The sequence below is a fragment of the Amblyraja radiata genome, chromosome 10, assembly GCF_010909765.2.
Source record: "Amblyraja radiata isolate CabotCenter1 chromosome 10, sAmbRad1.1.pri, whole genome shotgun sequence".
NCBI lineage: Eukaryota > Metazoa > Chordata > Chondrichthyes > Rajiformes > Rajidae > Amblyraja > Amblyraja radiata.
The window spans coordinates 53,246,121-53,267,554 of NC_045965.1; the positions used below are offsets into that span (position 1 = coordinate 53,246,121).

At 43.8% G+C, this 21,434-nt stretch overlaps 1 protein-coding gene across 5 annotated transcripts in view; it reads left to right on the forward strand.

The window, feature by feature from the left end:
• Window positions 1-21,434, forward strand: part of frrs1 (ferric chelate reductase 1) — a 45,314-nt gene that overhangs the window by 19,335 nt on the left and 4,545 nt on the right. For 4 of the 5 annotated variants that reach the window (XM_033028874.1, XM_033028871.1, XM_033028872.1 and 1 more), the window contains exons 5-10: window positions 2,440-2,584; window positions 4,886-5,068; window positions 6,883-6,981; window positions 11,947-12,094; window positions 13,006-13,119; window positions 17,830-17,945. In XM_033028874.1, the coding sequence (XP_032884765.1) occupies window positions 2,440-2,584; window positions 4,886-5,068; window positions 6,883-6,981; window positions 11,947-12,094; window positions 13,006-13,119; window positions 17,830-17,945 (805 nt within the window). The remainder of the gene's footprint in view (window positions 1-2,439; window positions 2,585-4,885; window positions 5,069-6,882; window positions 6,982-11,946; window positions 12,095-13,005; window positions 13,120-17,829; window positions 17,946-21,434) is intronic. The other variant, XM_033028876.1, reaches the window with a different exon arrangement.

Consider the following 21,434-nt stretch of genomic DNA (forward strand, 5'->3'; position numbering starts at 1 on the left):
ATATGTGGAACAAGCTACCGGAGGAAGTAGTTGAGGCAGGTGCTATCAGAACGTTTAAAAAAAACATTTTGCCAGATACATGGATAGGATAGGTGTAAAGGGATATGGGACAAACGTAGGCAGGTGGGACAAGTGTTGACTCGCATGTTGGTTGGCATGGGCAAGTTGGGCCGAAGGGCCTGTTTCCACACGGCATGGTTCTATAAGGCGCATCGTATTGTGCACATGAACTCTGAAAATAGGCTGATTTGGGAAGTGCGTTACAAGACTAGGGTGTGATAGGAGAAGGGGAGAGAAGGGGAGCAAATCAGTCACGCAACAAGAAGCAGGAGATGAGACATCAATTAATGGACATTGACACATCGTTGGGGTAGGATGGCCAGCAGGAGAGTTGCGATCAGAGTCAGTCTCAGAAGTTAGTAGGGTCGGTACTGTGTTGGTGATGGCGTGGTGAAAAGGGGTGGGGAGAGTGGTAAGTGACCTGCAGTTTGGTACTCCAGGAGTCAGGTCATAGATCAGTGGTCAGAAAGGTGGCAATTGGTAGAGGGACCATTATATTTTCACATGGACGAGGTGGTAAGTGTCACAATCTAGAAGAGAAGAATAACTGAGATGTAGAAACAAGTAACTGCAGGTGGTGGTTTACAAAAAGGGACACACATTGCTGAATTAACTCAGCCGGGCAGGCAACATCTCTGGAGAATATGTTTGGGTCAGGACCCTTCTATATCTGAGACACCTCACACGTCCTTCAACTTTCCATATACCTTTATTCAACCCTATCCCCCCCCACCCTTGTCCAATCCCTTCCCACCTCTATCCGACATACCTTGCACACCCTTCAACTCGAGTCTGAAGTCCATCATCTGCCTATCTACACTAGTCGCACCTGCCTGCATTTGTGTCGTATCCCTTTAAGCTTATCCTACCCATGTACAGTAGTACCTGTCCAAATGTTATTTATACTTTTTGATAGTAACTGCCTCAACTACCTCCTCTTGTAGCTCGTTCCATATACCGACCACCCACGTCTTTATACTCAAATATATTTTACAGAAGCAAGGCCCTGAGCAAATAAATGTTTGAGGACCTCTCTCACACTTCTCTTTTCATGTGCCTAAACAGAAGCTATTCAATTTTTAAGTGTTGGAACTTGCACCCACACTTTTAGTACTATCATCTTATTTCTTGCCTGTTACCTGTATCAACGTATTACCTGCCAGGCTTTGTCCTGCCTCACCTCTTTTCCCCCCTACCCCCCCCCCCCCCCCCCCCCCCCACTCCTCCCCATAATCAGTCTGAAGAAGTTTCTCTTCCCGAAAAGTCCTCTCTCCAGGTTTTCCAGAGATGCTGCCAGACTGGCTGAGTTACCCCAGCACTTTGTCTCCTTACCTGAGACGTGGGTGCCAGAAAGGGTGACCCATTGTAATGTGTCAAAGTAAACCTACCTGAGATGATTGCCCAACCCCATGGCTCAAATAGATTCAAAATACTGATGAAACAGTCTTATGCATGAGTTGTTTACTCTACCTGTGACCAAACATGGAAACCATAGCACACCTTTATGTATGTCTGGGCTCTTCTGTATCTTTACTCACTATAACAATAGCATCAAATGTGTTTTGCATGAGGATTCACAACATGGCTCTGTACAAAAGTTCTTTGTACATTGGCATTTCACATGGACTGAAAGACACAAACCCAAGTTTCACTGTGGTTTCTCTGCACTCATTGAGTCTCAGTTACATTAAGTACCTGATTTTACTCTACCATTAAATTGAGCGGCACAATAACACAGTGGTAGAGCTGCTCCTCACAGTGCCAGGAACCCGGGTACAATCCTGGCTACGGGTGCTGTATGTACGGGGTTTGTCCATTCTCCCTGTGGGTTTTCCACGTGGGTTTTCCCTGGGTGTTCTGGTTTACTTCCACAGTCCAAAGATGTACAGGTAGGTTTGTAAGTTTATTAGACAGTCTGAAGAAGCATCCTGACCCAAAACGTCACCTATCCATTTTCTCCAAGGATGCTGCCTGACCCTCTGAATTACTCCAGCATTTTGTGTCAATTTTTGGACTTTCTAGCTTAAAGGCAGGCTTCCATTCAGGAGCTGGACACAAAATGCTGGAGTAACTCAGCAATTCTGGCAGCATCTCTGGAGAAAAGGAATAGGTGACGTTTCGGGTCGAGACCCTTCTTCAGACTGAGAGACGGGAGCTCTGGGTGACTTAACATGTTCCTATTCAAAAAGTTGATTCACTAAACTATGGGTGAAGATCAAAGATGAACGATTATTCCAACCCCACCCTACATTCCCACCACCATCTCACCAATGCTACATTTATTTGTTTTAAAATCTAGTTTAGTTGGTTTAAAATCTAAAACAAAATAGCACAATTGTGGTAAATTTTTACATTAATCTTAACTTTTTTTCTTTTCAGGGCAACCATAGTTCAGAAGTTCAATATTTACTGGGTCAAATTACGTGGTCCAACAGTCTCACAAGTAAATGCTCCTCCTTTGTCAAAACAGCCTACTCCAGAGTCTCCACCGATACTACCAACCACCTCCCGGCTGACCAAACCTGTAAGTGCTCTTCAAAAAGGCCCCAACCAAGTCACACTAGCTTCTCGTTTTCACCCAACAAACAGCTAATAATGGCCTGTTCCCTTTATCATCGTTACTTTTTTGCATATCTTTCATTAATTGTTCTTTATCTCCATACATCGTCATCTATATCTCTCCTTTCCCTTATCCCTAACCAGTCTGAAGAAGGGTCTCAACCCGAAACATCACCCATTCCTTCTCTCCAGAGATGCTGCCTGTCCCGCTGAGTTACTCCAACATTTTGTATCTATCTTTGGTTTAAACCAGCATCTGCAGTTCCTACCAGCACACTCTTACAAATTAGGCTTCCTAGTTCAAAATAGAAAGTTAAAAAGGAATATATAAAATTAATATTGATGTATGTTTAGAGTAGATGCACGGACATTTTTCAGAATTTGATTTAATTGATTTATTTTGGGTCTTTCCATATGCAATGTGAACCATCCCAACTAGAGAGCAGTCCTGAACTACTATCTACCTCATTGGAAACTCTTAAACTATCTTTGATCAGACTTTACTGAGTTTACCTTGCATTAAACGTTATTCACATTATTCCCTTTATCATGTATCTGTACAGTGTGGATGGTTCGATTGTAATCATGTATTGTCTTCCTGCTGACTGGTTAGCACGTAACAAAAGCTTTTCACTGTACCTCGGTAAACATGATAATAAACTCAACTCAACTCAAACCCAACTCAACAATATGGCAGACTAGAAAGCTCATGGTAATACAATCATGGAAAGGCATCTATTTGAAACTGATTATATAATTTCTGTGTAATCATCAAATTAGTTCATGTGGTTTTGAAAAATTTGAATTACTTTATCAAGCCTAATTTTTACTTAAAATTATTCATTTTATTGAATTACCTAATGTCAAGCTTCCAAGAAATAAAATGGAATTCAATATTTTGTCTAACATTTTTTTATATAGGGACTTCTATCTTTGATACTTGGTTATTTCAATCATTTTTATGGATAGAAAACAAACATAGAAACATAGAAAATCGGTGCAGGAGTAGGCAATTCGGCCCTTCGAGCCTGCACCGCCATTCAATATGATCATGGCTGATCATCCAACTCAGTATCCTGTACCTGCCTTCTCTCCATACCCCCTGATACATTTAGCCACAAGGGCCACATCTAACTCCCTCTTAAATATAGCCAATGAACTGGCCTCAACTACCTTCTGTGGCAGAGAATTCCAGAGATTCACCACTCTCTGTGTGAAAAATCATCTAGCCTGTCCAACCCCTTAAGAATTTTGTAAGTTTCTATAAGATCCCCCCTCAATCTCCTAAATTCTAGCGAGTACAAGCCGAGTCTATCCAGTCTTTCTTCATATGAAAGTCCTGACATCCCAGGAATCAGTCTGGTGAACCTTCTCTGTACTCCCTCTATGGCAAGATTGTCTTTCCTCAGATTAGGAGACCAAAACTGTAAGCAATACTCCAGGTGTGGTCTCACCAAGAACCTCCCTGCTCCTATACTCAAATCCTTTTGCTATGAATGCTAACATACCATTCGCTTTCTTCACTGCCTGCTGCACCTGCATGCCTACTTTCAATGACTGGTGTACCATGACATCCAGGTCTCGATAACTTATTCCAGGAAAGATTTTGCTTATTTATTCCATGGTACCTGAAAGGACATGTTAAATTGGTTGGTGTACAATGAAACAATATACAGTTTTTTCAAGACCATGTCTGAACTGGTAAGGCGACCGAGTGCCAAGAACAAACATTGCAATCTTTATTCATTTGCTGAAATCTCTATTCCTTTGCATGGTCATCCCCAGAAACGTTCCCAACACTGGGTTACACAGACTGAAAGCCATTGCACATGTCAGGCTGACTACTTGTATGAACTTTTCAGATGAAGGTAGGACTTGGAAAGTGTGGAGGTTGCCATAAGTTTACGATATCCTAAATTAGTTTTGTACATTGGCCTCCTCATGCTATTTGCAATAGAACTTTTACACCCTTGTGCCACCTGAAATCCTTCACTCCAAGAAACCAAATTAACTCTAACTTTAGAATCCTTTGTAAAGGAATTTCCAATGTCCCAGTGCAACCATCAGTTAAATAAGCCAGATGAACAGTGATTTTAACTATTCCTACTCTTTCAGAAAGGATTTCATACGTTCGACAATTTCCAGATCTTCTCACAATGTGGATTATTTCCTGAAACAGGCTTATGGTTTGCAACCTTAATTGTTTATGTATTCAGACTGAATTGAGTAAGAATCAATGACCTATTTTAGCTTTTTATACCGATAGTTTAACGCAACGGATTGTGGTGAAAAGAAGTCCTGCCTACGGAATCCCACTGGATGCGACCCTGAGCTCGACAGGTTGTGCTTCTTCCTCGCCTTTACCGTGCAAGGCTCCTCAGTGTTTTTTGAGTTGAGTGGACCATCTAATGGGTACGTCTCATTTGCCCTGTCAGATGATAAATGGATGGTGAGTATCATAATAAAATAAAATCCTCATACATTGGTTAAAGATTCTCAGTTATTTTACATTGTATATACCAGTCGTTAAAGACCAGAAGCTGTATTATCAATCCATTCATGACGGGAAGAATTTGTCCATATTGCTAGCACTAAATGCCTGCGTAAACATTGACCGCCATTGGTACTCAATGGGTCTGAGGACTTTAACATCTCTGCTCTTCCCACCGTTGAACTGCTATCACTTTTACCCTTATAAGGCTATTGAGGGTGAAACCTGCAGAAAGGAACCGCTGATGCTGATTTACAAAAAAGCCACTGAGTGCTGGAGTAACTCAGCGGGTCAGGCAGCAGTTCTGGAGAACATGGATATGCTGTTTTGGGTTGGGACCCTTCTTCAGACGTTCTGCTCCTCTTTGGTCCTTCAGATTATTTTTGGTGCGTCTTCGCTTGGGCAATTATTGAATATTAGGCGCAATGTATACAGATTGGCCAGCATAAGGCCGCTGAAAATAATGGAGGGAAAGCACAACTATGTTTCATTCCCTATCATTTTGGGTAAACTGCCAAATACTAGTCCTCTAAATCTCCCCTGATGATATTTAAGTACAATTAAAAATGAATCCATATTAAAACATACAGGTAATAATAATGAACACTGCACAAAGAGGCCAGTGGACCCCTTGAGGACCAAAGAGGACCCCAGCTATTTACAATATATATTAATGATCTGGATGAGGGAATTGAATGCAACATCTCCAAGTTTGCGGATGACACAAAGCTGGGGGGCAGTGTTAGCTGTGAGGAGGATGCTAGGAGGCTGCAAGGTGACTTGGATAGGTTGGGTGAGTGGGCAAAGGCGTGGCAGATGCAGTATAATGTGGACAAATGTGAGGTTATCCACTTTGGTGGCAAAAACAGGAAAGTAGACTATTATCTGAATGGTGGCCGATTAGGAAAAGGGGAGATGCAACGAGACCTGGGTGTCATGGTACACCAGTCATTGAAAGTAGGTGCAGCAGGCAGTGAAGAAAGCAAATGGTATGTTAGCATTCATAGCAAAAGGATTTGAGTATAGGAGCAGGGAGGTTCTACTGCAGTTGTACAGGGTCTTGGTGAGACCACACCTGGAGTATTGCGTACAGTTTTGGTCTCCTAATCTGAGGAAAGACATTCTTGCCATAGAGGGAGTACAGAGAAGGTTCACCAGACTGATTCCTGGGATGGCATGACTTTCATATGAGGAAAGACTGGATAGACTCGGCTTGTACACGTTGGAATTCAGAAGACTGAGGGGGGATCTTATAGAAACTTACAACATTCTTAAGAGGTTGGACAGGCTAGATGCAGGAAGATTATTCCCGATGTTGGGGAAGTCCAGAACTAGGGGTCACAGTTTAAGGATAAGAGGGAAGACTTTTAGGACCGAGATGAGGAAAACATTTTTTACACAGAGTGGTGAATCTCTGGAATTCTCTGCCACAGAAGGTAGTTGAGGTCAGTTCATTGGCTATATTTAAGAGGGAGTTAGATGTGGCCGTTGTGGCTAAAGGGATCAGGGGGTATGGAGAGAAGGCAGGGATGGGATACTGAGTTGGATGATCAGCCATGATCATGTCAAATGGTGGTGCAGGCTCGAAGGGCCGAATGGCCTACTCCTGCACCTATTTTCTATTTCTATGTTTCTATGACATGGACACATATATGAAATATACGCTGAGAGCTTTATTTAATTTTATCAATGGAAAAGCAGTTAGTCATAAAAATCATAGCTAACTGTTGACATGGTTGAATGTATATGTAATAAAAAATAATCTGTTACAGGGTGATGATGACATTTATTTATGTGTTGTCAATGATCAAAGTGTGCAGATCAATCCAGCCCGTTCAACCGGTCGCTCACATCCAATATTGAACTCTCAGGTAGGTGCAGTCAATACAAAATGTCTACCTATCTAAGATAGACATAAAATGCTAGAGTAACTCAGTGGATCAGGCAGTACCTTTGCAGAAAAAGCATAGGTGACGTTTCGGGTCGGGGCCCTTTGTTGACCTGCTTGCCTGAATGAAGCTTTTAATCCACAAATTTGCCATATTTCAAGATAAGTAAGATATTCGCAGGCTTAGACACCAAGAAACAACAATATATTCATTCATTCAATGTATTCATTGACATGAACATAGATTACATCAGTGAAGGGCTTCAAGATCCACCAAGGGAAGAAAAAGTGCTTGAGAGAGCAGAGACATGGGCCTCGCATTGACCAGTACTTCTTACGAAGCAACCAGTCAAATCAGTCGAGTGAAGCACAGCGACGGGACTCAAACCAAAGTTCGCAGAGCATCAGCACCCATGTCACTGAAGAGGGTGATACAAGCACAGAAATGCCGGTGGAGGATCCCACGCAACAACGACAAAGACCTCCATTGGAGGGAAAGATCAAAGAGCACAAACCTGGAGTGAAATGGCCTAAAGCTGTTGAAAAGAAAGAGTGGGAGACGGTCAACAGTGACCTTATACATATCTTGGAGCAACAAGCGGGCACAGCAGTGGAAAAGCTTGAAAGGATGGGCAACACAATCTACAGCTACGGAGAAGAACGGCTTGGGGTGAGTAAAGGGAGAGGTGGAAAGAAATTACCAACACCAATCAAGTCCAGGAGGCAGCAGGAGATCGAGAGGCTAATCAGAGAGAGGAGACAGTTGAAAAAGCAATGGAAAAAAGCAACTGACGCAGAGAGAGAAGGTCTCATGCTACTCCAAGAGGACATCAAGAGCCGATTGGCAACCTTGCGAAAAGCAGAGAACTTGAGGAAACTTCGCAAGAAGAAAGAACACACAAGAACACGGTTCTACAAAGACCCTTTCAAGTTCATCAAAGACCTCTTCGCAAAGGAAAAAAGTGGAACTTTGAAAACATCAAAACGGGAATTGGAGGAACACCTGGAAAAGGCCCACCAAGACGCGAAAAGGCATGAGCAGTTAGTCATCCCACATGACATCCCGCCTATTCAACCACCTGAATTCAACCTGGACACCAGCTCTCCGAGATGAAAAGAGGTAGAGAACACTGTCCAGCGAGCAAGAGCAGCATCAGCTCCGGGGCCAAACGGAGTACCATACAAGCTCTATAAGAACGCACCGGATGTGTTACGCTTTCTATGGAAGCTCATGAGGGTGGTGTGGAAGAAGCAAACAATACCTAAGGCGTGGCAAAGGGCCGGCGGCGTGCTAATACCTAAAGAAAAGGATGCGGCAGACATCAGCCAATTCCGGCCAATATGTCCCTCAACGTCGAGGGAAAAATCTTTTTCAGCATTGTATCACAAAGGCTGTCCACCTATCTGGTAACAAACAAGTACATTGATACATCTATACAGAAAGCAGGAATTCCAGGATTTTCGGGCTGCTTGGAGCATACAAGCATGATCTGGCACCAGATCCAAGCAGCTAAGAAGGAGAAGAGAGACCTACATGTGATCTTCCTCGATCTGGCCAATGCATTTGGTTCAGTTCCCCATGAACTCCTTTGGGAATCTTTTGCCTTTTTCCATGTACCAGAGCTCATCACCACACTGGTCAAGAGCTATTTCCAAGACCTGCAGCTGTGCTTCACAACAGCTGACTTCAGTACACATGGCAGTGCTTGGAAGTAGGCATCATGGCAGGCTGCACAGTCTCACCCTTGGCCTTTACAATGGCCATGGAAGTCATCATCAGGGCCTCAAAATGGGTGGTGGGCGGTGAACGAACCAGGGCTGGGCTCCGTCTGCCACCCATCAGGGCATACATGGACGACATGACAACACTAACCACTACTGCTGCATGCACCAAGCGGCTACTTGGAAAGCTGCAGGAGAACATCAAGTGGGCCCGAATGAAAATCAAACCAAGTAAATCTCGAAGCATCTCCATAGTCAAGGGGGTGCTTAGAGACACAAGGTTCTGTATCGGTGACGACCCAATACCAACAGTGTCTGAACAGCCAGTTAAAAGCCTGGGCAGATGGTACAACGCAAGTCTCAAGGACAAAGAGCAGGTGCAACAACTAAGGCAAGAAATTGTCAACGGCCTGGAGAACATCAATCAGACCCTACTGCCTGGGAAACTGAAGCTCTGGTGCCTACAGTTTGGACTCCTTCCTCGGACAATGTGGCCACTGACCGTTTATGAAGCCCCAATAACAACTGTGGAGAAGATGGAGCGAACCATAACTTCATACGCGAAGAAATGGCTCGGGGTCCCACGATGTCTAACTAACATCGGCCTATATGGCAAAGGGGTCCTGGAACTACCTCTCACTAGTCTAACAGAGGAATACAAGTGTTCTAAAGTAAGACTCCAGATGACACTGAGGGACTCTAGAGACAAGACCATCAGTGCTGTTGCGCCGCCCCTAGTAACTGGCCGGAAGTGGACACCATCTGATGCAGTACAGCAAGCTTCATCAGCCCTGAGACACAAAGACATTGTGGGGCAAGTCCAGCAGGGAAGAGGAGGCTTTGGCCTTACGACAAGTAAACCAACTTGGCGAAAGGCCACAACATCAGAGCGGAGGACATTGGTGGTCGAGGAGGTGCGGCAACAGGAGGAGGCCGCAAGAAGTGCAAAGGCGGTCTCTCTTGCCAAACAGGGGCAATGGATGCAGTGGGAAGGTGTGGAGCGGAGGAAGATCAGCTGGAAAGAACTATGGGAAATGGAAGCAAGCAAGATCAGCTTCATCATCAGAGCGACTTATGACGTGCTTCCATCACCAAAAAACCTCCATCAGTGGTACGGCGAGGATCCAACCTGTGCCCTCTGCCCAACTCCAGCGACCCTCAAACACATCATGGTAGGCTGCAAGACCAGCCTCACGCAAGGGAGATACATGTGGCGGCATAATCAGGTACTAAAAAGCCTGGCATCAGCCCTTGAGAACAGGCGGTGTGCGACCAACTCCTTGCCTCCGAGAGCAAGCAACCCCCCCCCCCCCCCCCCCCCCCCCCCCTAAGGGCAACAACCTTTGTCCGAGAAGGACAGAAAACATCTAAACATCCTTCCACCAGATCAGAAGAAGGAAACCTATGCAGGGCCCGCGACTGGAGGATGCTGGCGGACATCGGCCGACAACTAATTTTTCCACCTGAAATTGCTTCCACCAACCTCAGGCCAGACTTGGTGTTCTGGTCCCCTTCACAGAAGACTGCTTACATCATAAAGTTCACAGTTCCATGGGAGAACTCTGTTGAGGAGGCCTATGAGCGTAAGAAGCTGCGCTACGCAGAGCTTGCAGCAGAGGCAACGCAGCGTGGCTGGAACACCAAAGTCTATCCAGTTGAAGTGGGATGCAGAGGATTTGTTGCGTCATCTACCATCAGACTGCTGAAGGAGCTTGGAAACCCCGGTCAGGCTCTGCGGAAGACCATAAGATCACTCTCAGAGGCGGCTGAAAGAAGCAGCCGGTGGATTTGGCTCGAGTGGAAAGACCCATGCTGGGCCCCAAGTACTTCAGGGTGAATCTTTGGGACGGTTTGACACGGGACACGCGCTGAGGGCTGATCATCCTGCAGCAGGCCGCCCTTGTGGAGGGTGTATAGTGTTAAAAGGCCGAAACACCCAGTGATGCAAGGGTACACTACTGATGATGTGTCCTGTGCCCAACTGTCCTGAAGGTTACCCAGGCCAAGATATACGTATCCCCCCCCCCCGCCCCCCACCGATGTTGAGCGTCTACCACTCTCAACAATCAACGAATGTCATGAAATGCTCCCCACCTATTGGCACAAGGGACTTCTTAACATCTTGTCCTGTGTATTTGATTCTTCTTTGGAGTCAGAAAATCTTGTCTTCCAAAAACAGTGGAGTTGTTGAAAACCCTCCCGGAAAGGTTAAACGATTCAGGCTTAAGAGGGTGTGTTGGTAGTTGAGAAGAAGACAAAAGTTTACTAAAACATTCAACAACAAAAAATTAAGTGGAAGAATTTGACCTGCAGCTGTTTAGTGTTTTGTTTTGAGGAGTTCTAGCTTTTTTATGTGTGGGGGGGGAGGGGGAAACTAATTTTCAGGGTCCCTACCTGGTCGGAGATGCAGCTTTTCTCCGGGCTGCAGCTTCGACCCGTCCCCGCGGCCTACCAGCGGGCCTGGAGCGGCGTCTCCTGAGGGGACCGCCTGGAGCTTCGGCATCGGCGGCGGCGGCGGCACCGGCTCAGAGGCAGCACCGGCTCGGCGGCGGCACCGGCTCGGCGGCGGCACCGGCGGCAGCGGTACCGGCTCGGCATCGGCGGCGGCGGAGCTGCGGGTCGGAGGACGGCAGTGCAGCGCTGGAGCGCCATTGCGGGGCTGGCGGTGACTTCGCTGAAACTCCGGTAACTGGAGCTGGGTCCGTTGCGGAGCTGCGGGTCTGTGGAGCGGCTGTGGGCGGCGGCGCTGAACTTTCCATCGGGAGCCTGGGATCTCTTGTTGAGATCGCCAGTTGAGCTCCATTCGGCGCGGTTCCCATTGTGGGGGGATGTTTTGATGTTGAAACTATCTATTACTGCCATGTTGTATTCTTTTTTTATGTGCTACATGGCAAAAAGAATTTCACTACACCTAAAGGTGTATGTGACCAAATAAAATTTGAACTTGAACTTGAACTGTGCAGTATGATGTTGTTTTAAGATGCACAGATCATTTACTTTGAAATCAATGTTTCCTAAAATAGGGATGCAGTAGATGGGAGGGAAAGATAAGTTAAAAAATGATAAGTTAAAAATTGTAGACCGAGATCTAAAACAAGTAAACCTAATAAGTGGAAAGACTCTTCTTACTGGACATTTTTTCATGTTTTTGTGGGCTTTCAATGCTTATCACCGCACCAGATATCTCAGCTTGTAAATAATTGTAACAATAATGATGTTTTGGTAGTTTCCTATTAATGACATGGCGTGGAGGTTGGAAGATGGGGTGGCCCAGTGTTCATTCAGAAGAAACATTCGGCTCCCGGAATACATTGAACGGTTTGACCTGGACAGGCAATATTACATTTTCCTAGCGGAAGGGAAAGCAGTAAATGGTGAGTTTGCTGCTTTGAAACAATATAAATTAAGCACACCTGCACCATGTATACCAGTGACAATAGCTAGTGTTACTGCTTGCTAATTGACCTGAAAAACTTCTCAAAAACAATTATCAGCACTTCAACTCCCCCTCCCATTCCCAATCCGACCTCTCTGTCCTGGGTCTCCTCCATTGCCAGAGTGAGCAACACCGGAAATTGGAGGAACAGCACCTCATATTCCGCCTGGGTTGCTTGCGTCCGGATGGCATGAACATTGAATTCTCCCAATTTTGCTAGCCCTTGCTGTCTCCTCCCCTTCCTTAACCCTCAAGCTGTCTCCTCCCATCCCCCCACCCTCGGGCTCCTCCTCCTCCCTTTTTCCTTCCTTCTCCCCCCCCACCCCCCATCAGTCTGAAGAAGGGTTTCGGCCCGAAACATCACCTATTTCCTTCGCTCCATAGATGCTGCCTCTCAAAACATGAAAGGGACGCGCCCCGACACCCGGTATTTCAGGCCATGCATCTGCCCACTCACACAACCTGTCCAAGTCACCCTGCAACCTCCTAGCATCCTATTCGCAGTTCACACTGTCACCCAGCTTTGTGTCATCTGCAAATTTGCTAATGTTACTTTTAATCCCTTCATCTAAATCATTAATATATATTGTAAATAGTTGCTGCCCCGGCACCGAGCCTTGCGGCACTCCACTCGCCACTATGTGCCATTTTGACAGGGACCCGTTTATTCCTATGAACTATTCTGTTTATTCTTATGAACTATTTTGATTATCTATATTTTATCATATATTATCATTAGCTTCACGATGCCTGTTCCTGCAACATTGTGTTAACCATCTAAGTATCAATATACTGGCAGGTTTTATGTACAAATGTAATATAACTATGTTTGCTTTATTCTTATTAAAGGGAGAATTCATAAACATGATCAGCAACCACTGATTACACAGGGAAAAGTCCATTTACATGGTTCTCCTAAAGAACTGAAGGGTTCGCGGTCTCCAGGATACATTAAGGCACACGGTAAGTTCTCGCAACTTCCATTATATATTGTGGCTCTCAGTTATATCTCTTTCTACCTTCTCAAGAAGAATATTCTCTGAGGCCTCCATGAAAATAATAATTCTACACATAAGGGCCATTTTTGAGCTCAAAACTGCAACCGAGCACTTTCAACCGATGTGGAAATTTGACTCTCTGAGGTTCATCAGCTTAGTAGTTCTAGTAGCAGAATTACGCCACTTAGCCCATTAAGCCTACTCTGCCATTCAATGTTGGCTGATCTATCTTTCCCTCTCAACCTCATTCTCCTGCTTTCTTCCCATGACCCTTGACACCAAAAAGTTTTTTACTTTTGATCCCAGCAATATAAGGTCAATAAATAGACACCTTTGTTTCACCCGGGGAAAATCCTCGTGGCCACAGGGAGAATGTACATACAGCACCAATAGTACGTATGTTGCAAAGCCTACCTGAAGCGTCGCTGAAAATCTGTCGCTGCGGGTGTGCGCGATTTTGGCGCCGTTTAGAGGGGGGCGGGTTTAAAACGCGATTTTCTCTAGGCTGTTCAAATCGAAGATGTTCAGCCTAGTTAATTATTAACGAAAAATCGCTGGAAGACCCCGTCGCAAAAGCTATTATTAGTTTTAAAGACCTTGGATAATAGTTATAGTAGTTTAAAAATCAATCTCTAAACCCGCGACCACCGACAGCCGTCAGGGTCTCATAGAGCAAACCACAGAAGGTATGTAGCTTATTTTTACATAAAAAAGGGCTTCTTAAGATCCCTTTATACAAAGTTTAATATTGCGAGTAGCTCATTTGGGCCCATTATATCCCGCAGTATTTTTCTGGGCATTTGAGGCACAAATCTACCGCAATGTGAACGTTCTAAACCAGCGCGTTCACAGGATCCCACTAGAAAGCTGATTTAAAATGGACTTTAATTTACAGCAATTGAACACTAAATTCCTTCCATTTGGCCTATAAATTAATGTAAATGAGATTTAAAAATCATGTTTTATTGTGAATTATTTATGAATATTATTTGCACACTTAGGCTATTTAAAAATGTTAATCATTTATTAAGAAATGGATAGATGTTTAGATCTAGTAATTGAAGTTTGAAATTAGCTACACTTGGGTAACTAACTAATTATATGCTTTAATTTCAGGTCATCCAAGTAAGATTATTTTATATTTGTTTCAGAATGGTTCAATCTATGATAACTGAAAATTTCATTCAGTTCTCTTAATTTTTAAGAAAGGTATGGGCTTTTGACTGTCCACGATCACAGCTTTTTTGTTACGTCCATAGAAAATCAATAGGGAACAAGATGCTAATTTCCGAGTATGAAAATGGCCATAACTTTTTAAATACATGAGATATGAAAGTGAATTAGGTGTCAAATTAAACTTCTTTTTATGCTTTATCTGATGGGATAAATTACAGACTTGATTTTTTAAATCTCAACATTTTGTAACATTGCTACCAATAGCCAGAATTGAACCTTGGTGCTTTGGAGTTTGGGAGCACATCTTGGGTCCAACCTACTTCATTAGACGTTTCCTCTGGTACCATTGCACTACAATTTTGAGAACTATATTCTGCACCCTGTATCTTTCTCTTTGCTCTACCCATTACACTTGAGTTTGGCTTGATTGTATTCATGTATCTACTATCTGATTTAATCAGACAGCATAGAAAACAAAGCTTTTCACTGTACACGTGATAATAATAAAACTAACCCCAAACCTAAAGTTATGAACCACCGGGTGGTTCGCCAATAGTCTGTCTGTCCTTTCCTTCTTTGTGTTTTAATTGTACGTGTTAAATGTGTGTTTTAGTGTTCTTTAGCTTGATTTATGTGGTGGGTGGGGGGTTGGGGGAATTGGCGGAATTGGCAGAATTCAGCTGCAGCAGGGTGCGCCAAGCTGTGGCAACTGAGCTGCTGTCTCTGTTTGTTGTCGTTCGTCTGACTGTGGTCAGTTGACAGGGCTCACCACGGGGAGGTCGACAACATGAGCCCCAGCATTATGCTACAAACTAACGACTATTTACAATTTTACCGAAACCAATTAACCTACATACCTGTACGTCTTTGGAGGAAACCGGAGCACCCGGAGAAAACCCAGTGGCCTCAGGGTGAACGTATAAACCCCATCCCGACAGCACCTGTGGTCAGGATCAAACCCAGGTCTTTGTCACTGTAAGGCAGCAGCTCCACCACTGTGCCACCCTGAAATCTTTACTTTGTTTCTCAATATATAGCATTTTCTGTGATGGTTAGTCAAGTTAGAATTTATTTTGGAAATTATTTTTTTCTAATTGTGGTTTGTGCTATTTTTTCTTTTTTTTTTCTTTTTACTATATTGCAGAACATTATGTGCAATTTATGAATAATTTATATGTTTTTGGTTTGTTTGAGTCAACGTGCCTGCAGTCTGAAGAAGGGTCCCACCTGAAACATCTGTCCATCCCCTCCACAGTTGCCGCCTGATCTGCTCGGTTCTTCCAGCACTTTTGTTTTTTGACTTGACTAGAATTGTCCTGTTGATAAATTGTTCATATTTTCAGCAATGCTCAGTCTGAGGACACACTGGAAGGCATGGCTGAGGTTGTGACCATTCTGTTGTTTAGTAATACAGGCACTATTGGGTCTACAGTGAGTCTAATGTTCTCAACAGCTTATTAATGACATGGGGAGGGAACTGGTGGGCTGAGTGGGGTAGTGAAAATCTTAAGAGAAAACTTTACAGAGGTGTACAATGTTTGTAACAGGATGGTTGACCCCCACCATGACTCAGATTCGGAGTAGTTTGCTGTTGTGTGCACCAGAGTGCAATGAAATTCCTTATTCATTTGAAACTCACAGAAGAAATTGTATACATACAGTAGTGATAAATACAATGAGAAGTGGAAAGCAACAGAATGGTGCAAGATTGTAGTCCAACCGAAGAAGGGCAAAAAATATGAAACTCCTTCAGGACAGCAAGGTTCATGATTCCCATCTTACTCACCACACTTGACTATCAGGCTCCAGTGCTTTGCTCTGATACCTAGTTTTTGGATCCTCTCAGATCTGTATCTTACCAAATGATCTTGGCATTGAGGGAAACAATAATCTTTTGATTTTGGCATTGAGGGCAACAATAATCTATGGCAGGAGCTGCTCCTGCCATAGAAGCACATACAATGATGAGTTTTAGTACATTTGGACATATACATGGAAAGGATGGGTTTAGAGGTCTATGGGGCAAATGGAGCTAGCCCATTACGCCAACTTAGTCAGCTTGGAGAAGGTGGGCTGGAGGGCTTGTTTCCACGCTGCCGAGGTGCAGGACTCCAATGGAGTGATGTTTGGCAAACCTCGATCATTGAAACCTCTGGCAATGTAGCAACGGCATTGGAAAAAGATGCTCGGTGCCCCCAGATTTCTTCCCATAGCTCTTCAAAATGTTAAGATGCCTCCGTCCATTTCTAATTTAGTTAAACTGCTACTTTATGTCACTGAAACAAAAGTTGACTGGATACCAACATCACTGATCATCGAAGAGTACAGCATAACAACAGGCCATTCGGCCTACAATGTCAGTGTCAAACATGATGTCAAGACACCAAGTAGTGGTATTTAGAAACATAGAACATAGAAACATAGAAAATAGGTGCAGGAGTAGGCCATTTGGCCGTTCGAACTAGCACCGCCATTCAATATGATCATGGCTGATTATCCAAAATCAGTATCCCGTTCCTGCTTTTCCCCCATATCTCTTGATTCCCTTAGCCCTAAGAGCTAAATCTAACTCTTGAAAGCCTCCACTGCCTCCTTTGGCAGAGAATTCCACAGATTCAACTCATTAGGTGAAAAAGTTTTTCCTCATCTTAATCCTAAATGGCCAACCACTTATTCTTAAACTGTGACCCCTGGTTCTGGACTCCCCAAATATCAGGAACATTTTTCCTGCATCTACCCTGTCCAATCCTCTAAGAATTTTATATGTTTATGCAAGAACCCCTCTCTGGTGAACCAACGCTGCACTCACTCAATAGCAATAATGTCCTTCCTCAAATTAGGAGACCAAAATTGCACACAATACTTCAGGTGCGGTCTCACCAGGGCCCTGCACAACTGCAGTAGGACCTCCTTGCTCCTAAACTCAAATCCTCTCGCAATGAAGGCCAACATGCCATTAGCTTTTTTCTCTGCCTGCTCTACATACATGCTTACTTTCAGTGACTGATGTACAAGCACACCCAGGTCTCGTTCCACCTCCCCTTCTCCTAATCTGACAGCATTCAGATAATAATCTGCCTTCCTGTTCTTGCCACCAAAGTGGATAACCTGTTTTTAATATATATTTGAAAACCCATCCAATTTATGCATTCAATCATTAAGTTATGGAATATTTTATTAATGAGGGAGCAGTACCACAAATGATTAATCTCAGCAAAGTAATGAAGATGTCTAGGCACAAGGACAATAAATATTGAGTATGTTATTGAGTACGTAGGAAGGAACTGCAGATGCTGGTTTTCACCAAAGTAGACACAAAATACTGGAGTCACTCTGGTTCAGGCAGCATCTCTGGAGAAAAGGAATAGGTGACATTTCGAGTCAAGTCCCTTCCTCAGACTGAGAAATATTGAGCCTTTTGCTCATTAATAATGATTCCTTTCAGCTTATATTTTCAGTATAATATTATATGTCCATCTTTATTATTTTTACCTCTTAGGATCCTTAATGTTTATTGCATGGATTACTACATCTAATATCGGTGTTATCGTAGCTCGATTCTTTAAATCTGTGTGGCCAACTACCACAATGTTTGGGCAAAAGATCTGGTTTCAGGTACGTAATAATGTTGCTTCAGTTAATCAGCATTGCTTGATCATAGATATTATGTTATTGATATAATCTGTAATCCATATATTTGATGTATGGGTATATTCATAAATTCTATTAGTAAGAAAAGGCGATTCGGCCCATCAAGTCTACACCGCCATTCAAGCATGGATGATCAATCTTTCCCTCTCAACCCCATTCCCCTACCTCTGATCCCCGTACCAATCAAGAATCTGTCAATCTCCGCCTTAAAAATATCCATTGACAGCCAATGAATTCCACAGATTCACCACACTCTGACTAAAGAAATTCCTCCTCATCTCCTGTCTAAAGGTGTATCCTTTTATTCTGAGGCTATGGCCTCTGGTCCTAGACTCTTCCACTAGTGGAAACATCCTCTCCACATCCTATCTATCAAGTTTAGTTTAGAGATACAGCAAGGAAACAGGCCTTTTTGCCCACCAAGCCCACGCAGACCATCGATCACCCATTAACACCAGTTCTATGTTATCTCATCCATTCCCTACACACTAGGAGCAAGTTATAGACTACAATTAATCTACAAACCCACACGTCTTTGAGATGTGGAAGGAAATGGAGCACCCAGTGGAAACTCACATGGCCGCAGGGAGAACATGCAAACTCCACACAGGCAGTACCAGAGGTTAGGATCAAAACCAGGTTTCTGGTGCTGTGAGGCAGCAACTCTACCAGTTTGCATAACTACTTGACTATTTAGAAAGTGACAATATTGCACCACTCATATCATTGCACATACTGATAAACCCTATACAGATCCACCACCGATTCTCAGGCACTCTTGGCTCCAGAACCTTTCTGGATTATCCATTGTGCCAGATCAACAGAGGCCATGATACAATGGCATCTGACGCATGATTGATGCCAACATTCAAGTATCCTAATGCCCCTGTCCCACTTAGGAAACCTGAACGGAAACCGCTGGAGACTTTGCGCCCCACCCAAGGTTTCCGTGCGGTTCCCGGTGGTTGCAGGCGGTTGCCGGAGGTTGCAGGAGGTTGCAGGTAGTGGAAGCAGGTAGGGAGACTGACAAAAACCTCCGGGAACCGCACGGAAACCTTGGGTGGGGCGCAAAGTCTCCAGAGGTTTCCGTTCAGGTTTCCTAAGTGGGACAGGGGCAATAGTTTTAATTTTGGTTGCATAATGATGAACTTTTGATTAACCCAATAATTTTGCATTAGTAACCCCAGGATTCAAACTGTTACTCTGACCTGCTGAATCACTGAGCCACCAACAAGAGTTGTGCTCCCTAATGAACATTATAATGCAGCTGGTTTCTCCACCTTGTGGTTATAGTTTCACATTTCTCAAAATCACACTTCAGTTTTCTGCCACAATACATTCCTTCTTCAAGAAACAGAAGCAGGGGTTGGGAATTTGACTCTGCTATTCAATTAAATGACCCTCCATCTTGTTTTCTTTCCTGCCTGATTCTCATATCCTTTCATGACACAAGGTTCTGGAGTAACTCAACGAGTCAGGCAGCATCTCTTGTGAATGTGGATGGGTGACGTTTCAGGTTGGGGCCATCTCGACCCTAAAACGCCGCCTATCCACATTCTCCAGAGACGCTGCCTGACCTGCTGAGTTACGCCAGCACATTGTGTCACGTTTGGTAAACCGACATCTGCAGCACCTTGTGTCTCCAATCATATCCTTTCATATCCTTCCAATCATATCCTTCAAACTTAAAGCACACGGTATTGGGGGTTCATTATTGATGTGGATAGAGAACTGGCTGGCAAACAGGAATCAAAGAGTAGGAGTAAACGGGTCCTTTTCACAATGGCAGGCAGTGACTAGTGGGGTACCGCAAGGCTCAGTGCTGGGACCCCAGCTATTTACAATATATATTAATAATTTGGACGAGGGAATTGAATGCAACATCTCCAAGTTTGCGGATGACACTAAGCTGGAGGCAGTGTTAGCTGTGAGGAGGATGCTAGGAGGCTGCAAGGTGACTTGGATAGGCTGGGTGAGTAGGCAAATGCAAGGCAGATGCAGTATAATGTGGATAAATGTGAGGTTATCCACTTTGGTGGCAAAAACAGGAAAGCAGACTATTATCTAAATGGTGGCCGATTAGGAAAAGGGGAGATGCAACGAGATCTGGGTGTCATGGTACACCAGTCATTGAAAGTAGGCATGCAGGTGCAGCAGGCAGTGAAGAAAGCGAATGGTATGTTAGCATTCATAGCAAAAGGATTTGAGTATAGGAGCAGGGAGGTTCTACTGCAGTTGTACAGGGTCTTGGTGAGACCACACCTGGAGTATTGCGTACAGTTTTGGTCTCCAAATCTGAGGAAGGACATTATTGCCATAGAGGGAGTGCAGAGAAGGTTCACCAGACTGATTCCTGGGATGTCAGGACTTTCATATGAAGAAAGACTGGATAGACTCGGCTTGTACTCGCTAGAATTTAGGAAATTGAGGGGGGATCTTATAGAAACTTACAAAATTCTTAAGGGGTTGGACATGCTAGATGCAGGAAGATTGTTCCCGATGTTGGGGAAGTCCAGGACAAGCGGTCACAGCTTAAGGATAGAGGGGAAATCCTTTAGGACCGAGATGAGAAACACATTTTTTACACAGAGTGGTGAATCTCTGGAACTCTCTGCCACAGAAGGTAGTTGAGGCCAGTTCATTGGCTATATTTAAGAGGGAGTTGGATGTGGCCCTTGTGGCTAAAGGGATCAGGGGGTATGGAGAGAAGGCAGGTACAGGATACTGAGTTGGATGATCAGCCATGATCATATTGAATGGCGGTGCAGGCTCGAAGGGCCGAATGGCCTACTCCTGCACCTATTTTCTATGTTTCTCTTAATGTCGAAACTGTCATCAATTTTAGTCTCAATAACAGAGGAACTTGAATGATTTGGAGAAGAGAAGTCCAAAGATTCAGAACACTTCTTATTTCAATTTCTTATCCTGAGACTCTGTCCTGAGTCCATCTTGCAATTTTTAGCCCCTGAAAACCTTCTCACTTTGATTCAATTCATAACCTTTTTCAATTATGGCAATGTTTTGGTCCACAGATCTTGATCCATCAACATAGATTTCTCAATAAAATTCAGCAGTTAAAGCAATCTGTAAAATGCTTGTCTCCCTCAATTTCAGGTGGAGGTATATTTTAATTTCAATAAAAGTTGATTATTCTTTGTAAAAATACTTAATAAAGAGGAATCGATAACAGAACAGAACTTTTAAACAATTCTTTCTGCATAGATCAGCTTGAGTTTCTCAATAAAATGAAGTTCATTGATATTCGCAAGAGATTTACTGATACGTGTTGCTTCATTAATAAATTTAGGATGCATATATATCATTATAAACAGAATAACAGAATTATACACAGATGGCTGTGGAGGACGTCATTGGGCATTTTTAAGGTGGAGATTGACAGGTTTTTTTATAGTATCGTTGCCAAGGGTTATGGGGAGAAGGCAGAAGAATTAG